This window comes from Elgaria multicarinata, chromosome 2 (genome assembly GCF_023053635.1).
Source record: "Elgaria multicarinata webbii isolate HBS135686 ecotype San Diego chromosome 2, rElgMul1.1.pri, whole genome shotgun sequence".
NCBI lineage: Eukaryota > Metazoa > Chordata > Lepidosauria > Squamata > Anguidae > Elgaria > Elgaria multicarinata.
Genome location: NC_086172.1, coordinates 47,891,276 through 47,903,544, shown reverse-complemented (window position 1 = coordinate 47,903,544; position 12,269 = coordinate 47,891,276). Strand labels below are relative to the sequence as shown.

General features: G+C 39.7%; 1 protein-coding gene across 2 annotated transcripts in view; it reads left to right on the top strand.

The window, feature by feature from the left end:
- The window catches only part of GCA (grancalcin), a 216,414-nt gene that overhangs the window by 194,104 nt on the left and 10,041 nt on the right, over positions 1-12,269 (top strand). For both annotated transcript variants that reach the window (XM_063116488.1, XM_063116486.1), the window contains 3 exons: positions 3,427-3,603; positions 9,471-9,540; positions 10,694-10,737. In XM_063116488.1, coding sequence (XP_062972558.1) covers positions 3,427-3,603; positions 9,471-9,540; positions 10,694-10,737 — 291 coding nt within the window. The remainder of the gene's footprint in view (positions 1-3,426; positions 3,604-9,470; positions 9,541-10,693; positions 10,738-12,269) is intronic.

The window sequence follows — 12,269 nt, the reverse complement described above, 5'->3', positions numbered from 1 at the left end:
GTCTGACATTGAATAAGCTCCATGTAGACAGCCAGTGAGGTGTAGTGGTTAGAGTGCTGGATCAGGACTTGGGAGATCAGTGTTCTAGTCCCTGCACAAGACCATGAAGCTCACCAGAACTTTGGGGCAGTCACTGACTCTCAGCTTAACCTACCTCACAGGGTTGTTGTGAGGATAAAATGGAGAGAAGGATCATGTATGCTGCCTTGTACTCCTTGGAAGAAAGGCAGAATATAAATTAAGCAGACAAACAAGAAAAATAAATGTTAATGACTGCTCAGTTTAGGCTTCTATATAACTTGGTGGGGGTGTCGTTTGTTACTGTTATACAACCTTTATCCCTTGTTGCAGAGGGTACTTTACTTTATTTTGAGCATTTGGATGGTTCCTTCTGTTTAAATAATTTTCTAGGCATTTTAGAACAGGCTGAAATAAGACCAAACAAGCAATAAGGCCAAACAAGCAAAACTTGTATGTCTATGCACAGCCCAGCAGCTCTTTGGCTGATGGAAGGAAATGGTAGACATTCTACTCTACAGGCTGTGTGATACTTTTCAGTTCCATGGCAGCTAAATGTAATTTTCTGCTTGTTAGTGGGGCTGAGAAGTCTTTACCTACATTTTATGGAGAATTGAATGTTGTTGGCAACTTCTGTATATACCTGAGAGATCACCTTCTCCTGTATATGCCTAATTAAGGTCCTCCTTGGAAGTCTTGCTCCATCTGCCCTTGCCAACCGAAGTAAGATTGATGGCAACTAAAGATAGGGCCTTTTAGTTGATGGTATCCTGACTCTAGAATAGTTTCCCTAAAGAGGCTTACCTAGTACAAGGAGCAGGCCCAGGAAACATCAGGGCCTGCTCCAGTTGGACTCTTCCCCCACCCCTGCAGGGCAAACTGTCATCTTGGCCCTGTGGGGGAGAAGAAAGAGCATGGGGACAAGTAGCAGGCTGAGGAAACATCAGGGCCTGCTCCAGTTGGACTCCTCTCCTTCGGGAGCAGGACAGTCCCATCAGCCCTGTTGCCGGTCCACTTAATCTCAATCTCTCTCTCTCTTTTCCGTCTTCCCTCCTGAACTCCTTTTCGTTGTGTGTCAAGTCTTTATTAGACTGTAAACCTGAGAGCAGGGATTGTCTTTTTTGCTAACTAATTGTAAGCCGCTCTGAGAGCCTTTTTTGGCTGAGGAGCAGGGTATAAGTATGATAAATAATAATAATAGTGCCTTCTTTGTGTGTTATGGTACCAGGTGAAGACTTTCTTATCCACCCAGAAAAGGGGGTATTCCAAGAGGCAAGGAGACTGGGGTGACTGTGTTACGCCATTTCCTATAGCCACCCCAGCCTCCTTCCCTCCCAATCCGAGGCACCACTGCTAGATGGGTGACACCACCTGTCTAACAGATATGTAGGGCAGCTGTAGAATGGAGCTGCCATTCTCCTCCTGCCCTGCATTGGATACTCAACAGCTTTCAAGTTCAGAGGCTGCTAACTCGCTGGATAGGACACCCCAACTCTCAGATGTGTGGATATGAACTAGAAAATGTAGCTCATAAATTGAAAAATAAATATTCTAAGCTCCCACTGAACTCAACAGACATAGTTCTGTATAGACATGTAAAGGATGGTGGTGTTAATTTTAAAAGTCATAGGAAAAATAAAGAATGGATGAATAGCTACACTTGCTATAAGAAATGCCTTGCTTTTGGCAAATTGTTGTAATATCTCAGACACCTCTTTGGTCCTATTTATGAATACATTTTCATAATAGCATTCCAATCTTAAATTTTAAATCAAATGGAAGTGTAATAATTGCCATAAAGCAAGTGAATTTGGTGCATGTTTGTGTACACACAAAGTAGTAATAATTATAGAATACCAGAAAATTAGAAATTACAGGCTAGTCTTAGTGGTTAATGATAAGTGAACATTGATCATGTCAGTTTGGAATCAGCATTTTTAAAAGGCTTGCTTCTTTTTGTTGAGTAGTTTTCTTTCTTTGACCCCCTTCTCTTAAAATAAGTAGTAAGGGAAGGTTTGACGATGATGGCCTCTTTCTTTCTGGCACTAACAAAAACAAATTGTTCCTTTTTGTAGCAGGGAGGCTGCCTGCTACAAAATTCAATATTAGTATGACTGTTTCATTTATACTAATAAATGCATATACCGTATTTCTTCGATTCTAAGACGCCATCGATTGTAAGACGCACACTAATTTCAGTACCACCAACAGGAAAAAAAAGCTTTGATTTTAAGAAATAATAAATGACCTGCGATTCTAAGACGCACCCAGTTTTTAGAGATGTTTATATGGGGAAAAAAGTGTCTTAGAATCGAAGAAATACGGTAACAGTAACCATTGGGATCAATTGTTGAAATCTGGGTTGTCATGAGTACAGCCATGTTAACAAGCCATAGCTTGTTAACAATGAATAACCCAGAAAGATAACACATAGTTTGTTAGGTTGAGAACTCTGGATTGTTTAAACCATAGATTGTTACATGCATACCCAGCACCATGGGTAGTTGTGCCAGGCTACAGAGGTGGCAGGCGAGAGCAGTAAATAAACAAAACAAAATCCTCTTTACCTGCATTGCAAAAACATTTGGGATACAGGGAGGTAGTGGGTGAAGGAGGGAAACAAATAACCCAGGGATTGAGAAAACAAGCTACAGTCTGTTTGATAATAAACTATGAGCGAAATAAACCATGGGTTAGTGTTATTTGCAAACCAGGCCATTGTTTTCTTATGTGGACTAGATACAGGCCTGGTTCACACAGAAAACCAACCCATGGTTTATTTAACCCATAGTTAACCCATAGTTCTGGGTTCACGCATAACCCACGATTCAACAAACCATAGTTTGTCATTACCTGTGAACCAAGTCGCAATGTATTTCGTACAGAGCTTTGTGCAATCATGGGAAAAGTAGCTGAACTGGCTAGTTTTCTTTACTGGGAATGCTCTGATTGCCTGCACTACTATGATTTCTCTCTCTCAATCCTTTGCTAGAACCGCCTTGAGCTAAAGGGAGAGGCACGTAAGAAATAATTATTTTATTTTCAGGTACACATTTGATCCTATTTGTTCCTTGACTGGCTATCACTTAGTTGAGCAGTCCCTTACATAGTATGTGTACTGTGTTGTGTCTTTGCTGGCACAGTAGTGAAGCCTGTTGCTGTGTGACTGGCTTAGGAGTTAGTAGTCAAGAATATCTGCTGCTTAACTGCTTTTGGGTAGAGCTGCTTAGATGTGTTACCTTGGCAAAAAGATGTAGTAATATTAGAATTGGAATACGTGTGTGCACACACACCCTTGGGTATGTGATGCATTTTGATACTATGGAAATAAATGCATCTGTCATTGGCAATGAGCGTTTGTACTGAACTGGCTAATATAGTAAACTGTGCCTATTCTTTTTATACAAGTATGGAGCTTACCGTGGTCAGATGCCGATGCAAATGGCAATGGGTCAGCCAGTCCCTGGAGGAGTACCAAGTGTGGCCCATGGTGGATCTCCTGGCTATTCTGTTTATTCTGGCGCCTACGCTGCTGCCGCTGCTGCTGATCCCTTGTGGACATTCTTCACCGCTATTGCTGGACAGGTAAGTTGTTTAAGCTCCTACTTTAAAGTTTTGAGAGAGCGCTCCTTGTTTTGCTGAATATAGCATTGAGAATAGAATAGTCTTTCTGGACCTTGTTTAGCAACATGTTGTCAGTAATATCTGTAAAGCAGCCATGAACATAAGTCCCCCAAATTAACTAGCATCCTTTTTTTTTACTATCTTGCTAAGACACATGTTTCATGCTCTCTGCCCTGCCCCCTTCCACCGCCAGCATGGAAACAGGGGATACTAGCCTCTTAGCAGGCTAGTAAAACAACAACAGCCCTTCTTCCATATAGGTTGGCCTATTTGGACAGAACCAAGAGGTTAGCTTCTCTTTCACAGCCAGTGAGGAGACCAAGCAGATTGGTGGAGGAGGAAGATCCATCCATCCGCTGCCAGCCCCTGCCTTGTCTATGCAGAATTCATGGTCTCCTGTGGCTACCAGCCAGCTGAGTTGTTAAATTCAAGGCTGCTGTACAGATCTGTCAATGATTTGCTGCTAAAAAATAAATAAAAGCAAATTGATAACATGTTTCAAGTTGATCTCTTTTTATGAGGGTGGAGAGAGGGGAATTGGGATAGCATGTTTGAAAACTGGCCAAACACCATGATAGCTACCAACATGATAGGTCATGACATGTGTAAATTGAGGCTGTGTTTATAGATTTACTCATGGGCTGCATTTGGATGATCACGGGGGCAAAAGAACCCATTGTGGGTTCTTCCCTGTGACTGCCGTTTACATAATTACTCATGATGCAGTATGGGTTGTGTTGTTTGAACTGGGTGCATGGTATGGTGGGGGTGCCGCGCACAGGGTTTGGGCAACAAGGCAATTTGCGCTGCATCATGGGTAATCATACAAATTCTGGAAGTGGATGAAGAACCTTTGATGGGTTCTTTCGGCCCCATGATCATCCAAACCTGACCATCAAGTCTTCCAGTAACTCTTCAAAAGTACTTGTAGATGTATTTACTGAAGAATCTGCAACCTTAATACACCTTACTTTTCGAAATAGTGCAATTATTTCCCCTCTTCATTTATCTGTTCTGAAAGCAGACATCAAATAGAACTATTTGTTCTTAGCTATTGTTTTGGCTATGTGAGTGCAGATTTAAACATAGGCAATGAAGCAAAAACTGCCTTGATTACAAATTTTGAATAACCTTTTTCATATATTAAGAATCTCCCTGTAACGGTTTAATGCTGGGGGTGGGGTATTTCTTCAGTCTGGTATTTTAGCTCCTTAGCTGCAAATCACTGTCCATATAATCTCATTTGCAAGATTATGTGGCATATTAGAATGGGGAGGCTGTTTAAGTGGAGTACTGCTCTCTTTTCCCTCTTCAAGGCTGAGAGGATTATATAGAATAAGCCTGGTTATTAGTGAACGTTTATGTGAGGCGCACACGAAGTGACTTTTAAATCTTATTTTTGAGTCTGCATCAGGCTTTTGGGTTGGAAGAGTCATGTACATTGCTCATGGCTAGGTATTTCATAAAGTAGCACCAGAATTCTGTGTAATCTGGGCGAAAGGACTGGTTAAAAGGTTGTGGTAAAGATTCACCAAAGGGCATATGCATGGCCCCACAGGTCATTGGTCTCTAGAGCGTTTTGGGACTTGTGATGCCAATATGCATTCTCTCAAGAGTGTGGATCTGCAAAGGCAATATTCATGAAGGACTCCAGTTTCAGGTGAGTAACTTTCCTTTAGCTTTCCCCCTTCCCCCTGGCATTTTAATTTCTATAGTCTTTACAACTTTAGGTCTTAAGACATCCACTTGTTACATCCTACATGTTACCATTTCAGCAAGCACAACACTCACGTTTATTCACGCCGAGATGTCTTCTCCATAGTAAGGGCACCATTTCAGATTTTATTGTGGGTGGGGTTTTCAGCAAGATTCGAAGGCCCATTCAACATGCTTAAGGTTAAACTGGGGGTGGGTGGGGGGGAGAGGAGTCAGTATTTTAAAGTTTGTCTGTTTAGTACCCAACACTAACAGTGACGGCTATACAGTAATTCTTTTAGTCAATAGTGCTGATGCCTTTGGCATGTGCCTCATACATGGGTCACTTTAATTGTATATAGTGCTTTGTTTATAGAACTAGTGAGCTGACCAGAGGGGAAAAATACTTCTAAGAATAATTGCATATGGTCTAAAGCAGGGGCTATGTAAGGACTGCGCTCCCTAAATAGCACCTGTAGTCATGAGAATGGGCTGAGGTGGAAGTTACCGGTCACATGAAATAGCCACTATCTACACCTCTTGGTAGAGAATATAAATCAAATTAAATCTGAACAGTTAACAGTGTTTTCAGAGCCAGAGTCTTGTGTATCTTAATATCCTTTAATCTGAATATAACAGGCAGAAACTTTTATTTAATAACAACTTTCCCCAAACTTTATCTCATCAAAGGGAAGCATCCATGACAGTGATTTTGAGTTTATTCTAAGAGATACACAGAAGATGGAACTGCATCTGTAGAACCTTCTTTGTCTCTATTTTGTTCGCACAGTTGCATGAAAAACAAATGGGTATTCTGGCCAACTGTAAGCTCCATTTGCTTTCTGGTCACTGAGACAGCTAATAGATGAGAAAAATGTTTCCTAGTTGCCAGAATTGTGACTTAGTGAAATGAGCATGTGTGAATTCTGAGAATGCCCAGCTGAAGCAAATCGAAACAGTGAAGACCTGAAAGAGGACTAGAAGAGAACATAACAATAAAATTGGAAACTGCAGCTTTCTCTTCTGGCATAGAATAAGGAGAGTAGCAACCCTTTGTCTTCTCAGATTGGGAAATGCAGCCAAGTGTTATGTGGGTAGCCATGGGATAGCATTAGTGGGTAGGTAATGATGAAATGGGTGGGCCATCTTATGCATTCAGGCTCATGGACAGATGCTAATTGCATTTGTCCATAGCCTTGTAATGTAGATGTTAAATGGCAAGGCTATATCAAAATGCTGACCTTAACCAGAATGGAAGAGGGGCAGGAAATACTTCATAATTTGTAAAATATAGCATTTACCTCCTCCATCTCTTCTGGTTGAGATGGAGAAAGCAGACAGGAGCCCCAGATGCTTTTTTTAAAGACCAGCACTAGTTTACTTCATCTGGCAGCAACTGCTTTAAAATACTAGGTACTACAATGGTCTGTGGGTAACTGGCTTCACTTCTCCAGAAACATGAGGAATGGCCTGGGCTAAGCTATGAATTTGAAGTCTAGATAGGTGACTACTATATAAAATGGTTTTCTTATTTTTTTTTTGTAAGTAGAGTAACTTTTCTGTAAGTCTGTTGGGTGCACTACAGAATTTTGTTCTGACTTGCACTTGAAGTACTTAAGACAGGATTTGATGAGCAGCAGCCAGGATAGGAGTTGGTGGTGGTCAGAGTTGGCGAGTCTAGAACATCTCTGGAGAAATAAGTCTAGAAAAGTGAGATGACTGCCAAATAGTGTGATGGTAATCCTAGGGAACAGCATATTGAGAATGTAAAGGAGACACTCACATGAAGCTACCTCTTCTGTTGAAGAAAATAGGATGCCTTTGTATGTATAGGAGCTTCATCTATATATTACAGCGTGCATAGCACAGGGAGCTTCTGGATTGGGTTTCCCATCCAAAATTCAATGTAGATTGCAACTAAAAGTACAGCTTGGGTGTTTTCCTGCATTTTGGTTTCCAGTGTAGTCCCTCTTTTGCAAACAAGAAAATTTTGAAGCACCATCACCTTTGCATTACTCAAAGCTTTAGAGCAGTGGTTTTCAAACTTTGTATCTTCAGGGAACCCTTTCCAGGTTGACATCTGTTGAACAACCCCCTGTATGTCTGCTTTGGAACTCCTGTGTGTAGTAAAGGATTTTGGAGCATTGTCTAGAACACGCACTCAGGATCAGGCCTGAATGGCTCTGCATAAACTGTGGTTGCAATCCTAAACACATTTACAAAGGAGTAAGCACCATTGGATGCAGTGTGATTTGCTTCTGAGTAAAATGCTTAGTATTGCGTTGTGGCTGCTCTAGAATGCACCCAACACTGCCCCGCAGCTATGCAGTGCAGAGGTAGATCAGTAGAGTGGTTGGTAAGCTGTCATTTTGGGAAGCTTTTTCACCATGACTGATCTTACTGAAGAACCCTTGATAAGCTTCCAAGGAACCCTTGGGTTCCCCAGAACATAGTTTGAAAATCACTGCTTTCAACTACCTGTATGTATAAGGAGTAAAATATATGGGAAAGGGATTTTTAAAATATGTTTTGAATTTCTCTAAGTAGGATCTTATTTGCTGACTTCCATATTTTTTTCTTAATTCTCAAGTGTAATATTTTAGTAAATTTAGTTTTTTATAGGAGGAATAAACATTCACTCCTGAAGTACCAGTCAAATAAGCACAATCTGTCATCTGCCATGTAGCAAGACCAGTGGGGTGATGGAAGCGTGGGCCTTGACACTCAAAAGAACTGATCAGGTAGAAACTTGCAGTAACATGGGTATTGCTTTTGGAGGGGAGGGTAAAAGTAGGACAATTAAATCATTTCTGAGTGTTGTCAGTCAATGAGACTCGGAAATGTATTTATCATAAAAATTTCAGTTATTCTTTTCCTTGTTCCCTGTGAGCTTACCCAATGAAAATTCTTGTGTCTCTGTGGGTGGATGACCGAAGAACTTTCACACTGTTGCATAGTCATATTGGACACTCTTTTAATATGAGGCTATATGGATTAATAGTGTAATAGAGATGTTTCACAAAGCTATACATACTGTACTTCATGTTAAAAAAATGGCTAAATAATACTTAAGTTCATATTCTTCCTCCCGAAAACTGATCGGCATGATACCAATTTTTTTGTTCTATCCAGGCAGAAGATCAGGCCATTCAGGTTGGAAAAAGATACATTTATATCTACATCTGAGAAACTTCTTCTAAGAAGCTCAGTACTGTACTTGCAACTTTAGAATAATGGGACTTGCATGGGGTACAAATCAAGAAATGCAGGATTTTGAGTTTACCCCCCTACATTTTCATTGGAGAAGCTCGCAAAAAAAGCTTTCATCTTTATTGTTTTAAAACCAATCTGGGGGTGCTAGTACGATATACCATAACATTTAAGTTGCTTGCATGTGGGTCTTTCAGTATTGGGCGACAAGATTCTTTATGCCAGGTATGACATCCTAACAGGATAATGCATTGATAATCCATGGTAGTTGAAATGCTACACTTCATGCCATTGTGAGCAAATCTCTTCCTCCATGTGAGATGTTCTAGTTGATCAAACAAATAGCTGACTGGCATGAGTATCAAGCTTCAGGACTGCTTGAAGAGACTTTCGTTATTTGATTTTTGTTGGGGGATTATTTTTTTTTATTGTAATCATCCGTGGATGTCTTCTGACTGTAGATGAGTTTTTAGTCTTGGATCATTTTTTGTCTGCAACTGGATTTGAGCTAATTTTAGAATTTACTATGAATGTATACGGTGTGCTTGGAGCAGAAAAGAAAAGGATGAAAACCCTTTGTCTTGGTTTTAAAATGGTTTGCCTCATAGTTTACAAAGCTGCACATGAAATGCTTTTTTAAAAAACAATGTTTATGGGGAAACGTCAATCAACTTCATGTGAAAAATCTGTGCTATTACAATGTCTCACTGCAGCCTTATAAATGAGAAAGCTATGCTTCATTTCTTAATTTTGAAAGAATGTTTGTTATGGTTTAATTACATAATAGAATGTAATGTGTGTGGCAAGTTTCTAAGCAAGGCATCATTGTGTTGGCAGACTATAAAATTCATACGTACTTGATTTTGTATTACTAGATTGGCCACTGTCCTTGAACCACAAATTTCTATCCATTCATTTTACAGGATGGTGAAGTGGATGCTGAAGAGCTACAGAGATGTCTAACACAGTCTGGGATCAGTGGAACTTATTCTCGTAAGAACTTGTTGCTATTGAACACATTAAATTTAATTGTTAAGTAGTATTTTTTGGCTTTCTTAAAGGCACAGTATTTCCTCTTATTACTCTATGATCTTGTTGTCCCCTTGATCTCTAGCCTGATAGTTGGATTCTTTTATTACTTTTATCCTTTTGCTGATTAATTTAAAACCCAGTTTTTTTTTTTATTTAACAATATTTATATTCTGCTACTTATTTGAAAGAAATCCAAAAAACAAATGCTCTCATTAATTGGGATGCCTCAATTGATAAAGATTGCACGTAGTGTTCCTGCAACATGCGTAATACAAGGAACAGTGAGGGTGCCACAAAACTAAAAGTGTAAAGAACATTGTGTTTTTATCCCAAATATAGTTCATGATCTGCATTTCCATAGTTTAGTATGTTTACGGAAAAACACAAATGTGATTGTTCAGGAGCAGTGGTGGAGAACCTTTGGCCTTCTAACTCCCATTAGTCCTGCACAGCATGGCCAATTGTCTGGGATAATGGGAATTGTAGTGCAGGAACATCTAGAGGGCCATTGGTCCCCATCCATGTTCAAAAGGCTCTGAGGGAAGATGTTCCTCTTGTTCCACACCTGATGTCTTCAAATACTGGCAGAGATAATTTCATGTTTCAAATATCTTGGACTAGTAAAACTGGTTCACATTCCTGCTTGTACAAACTTATAAAAAACAACTGAACATTTATTTTTCATAATGCTTGCTGATTTTCTGGCTACTGTTTGTTTATTGATTTCTTCCAGCTGCTACTTTGATCTCAAGTTATATCTTAGCTGCACTTTGAATGCTACTTTAATGTTTGGAACAATTGCACTTTTCTGATTTTCCATTCTCATGCAAATTTATACAGTTTGTATAGCTGTGTAAAATAGGAAAATCATTTTCCCTACAGTTTTTTATGCATTTTTATCACGGTTCTCTATACTTGACAAACAGCCATTGTTTTGCTAGATATTGCCTGTTTTTGAGTTGTCAGTTTTTATAATCTTCATTATGTTGCTAATGATAGAACTTTGAATAATAGTTATTAAAGCTTTTGTTCAAAAGTTCCATGATTAGCAGCATAATGAAGTTTGTCAATATAGTTGACATAAATTTAATGCATTGTTTGCTTGTATTTTCAGCATTCAGCTTGGAAACCTGCAGAATTATGATATCAATGTTGGATGTATCCTTGGAAAAAATCTAGATGGAGCTATAAACTTTCATGTGAAACTAGCTAGGCCCTATTTGATATACCACAGTAACAGGGTTTGGAGATTGTGAGCTCAGTTGCTTCCGTTATTCGGTTTTATACAGTGACAAAGCTGGGGAGAGGTAGAGGAGCTGAACTGGTTTGGATCTGCTGATCTGAGCAAGTAAGCCTACAGTCCTATGCACTTTTACCTTGAGGGTGAGTTCTACTGAACTTATTGGGGCTTAATTCTGAATAAACAGATGGCAGCAGGCTATACGACAGCTTTTTTTTTTTTTTTTAAATGTGCTACAGAATCTTCACTCCAGAACAATTGTCTGTAGAAACTGGTTACTTCAAAATGGCTGATAGGTTATTTATATAGGACTAGCTCATATGCCCAGTGTTGCTCGAGTCCATGAATAATGTTTATAACATTTATTTGATATATAATAAATTTCTATGCAACTTATTCATCTTTAGGTTGGTTGGGTTTTTTGGTTTGGTTGAGTTAGTAAATTGTTCTGTTAGAACAAATGGGAAATTGTGTTAATAAGAACTTTATTTTAAAGTAGAGCTTCACAATAAACCACATTTTTTGTTTTACCTAAAAAGCCTACACCTCCCATCATGCCTTGGCCGTAGTAGCCGTTTAAACTTCAAAAACAACCAGGACACACAACACCCTTTCTACCAGCTAAAAAAGATGCAAACCTAAAAATGTTTTCAAAATATACCCAGCATTGCCTAGATATCTGAATAACATAGTAGGGAAGCGAATCCACCATCTTAAAGTAGCAGGCCGGTGCTAGGCCTGTGAGTTAACCTTTAAACAAATTAAATTCATTTCCACCCTCTCTTACCCTCATGACAACCCTGCAAGGTAGGCCTGTGAGGTAACTTTAAAATAAATTAAATTAGTTTCTTTTCTCTCTCTCTCTCTCTCTCTTTCCCCCTCAACGTCTGGCCAAAGCCTTCTTGAAGCTGTCATCATGTTTTTATTTGTCCCCACAGAAAACAAAATCTACAACTCCCAGCATGCCTTTTAAATTTTGTATACTTTTTAATGTTCACTGTTTTTAACTTTTGTAAACCACCCAGAGAGCTTTGGCTATGGGGCGGTATATAAATTTAATAAATAAATAAATTTTGCCCAGAGCTGTGACCTTCCCTTCTGCTTCCGATGGGGCCTAGTAACTGAGGCGGCCAACCCAGGCACTCTGCCTTCAGGCCCAGGATGGCGAGCCACTTCCATATGATGGCTGCCACAGCCTGATAAATATTTCCTTCTACCCAAGGCTATTGAAACAGAAGAGTGAATGGAGGAATGACTGACAGCTGAGGCTAGAATTGAATGGTGGGCGGAGTTAGTGGCAGTTGGGGAAAGTCAGTTAGTGGGGGCTGAGTTAGGACTGAGAGATAGTGACATTCCAATACTACTACTCCCAGCATGCCTCAGGTGCCCATGTCCTATGAGAGGCGCTTTCCTCCTCTCATGGCTGATGCTGCTCCTTGACAGAGTATCC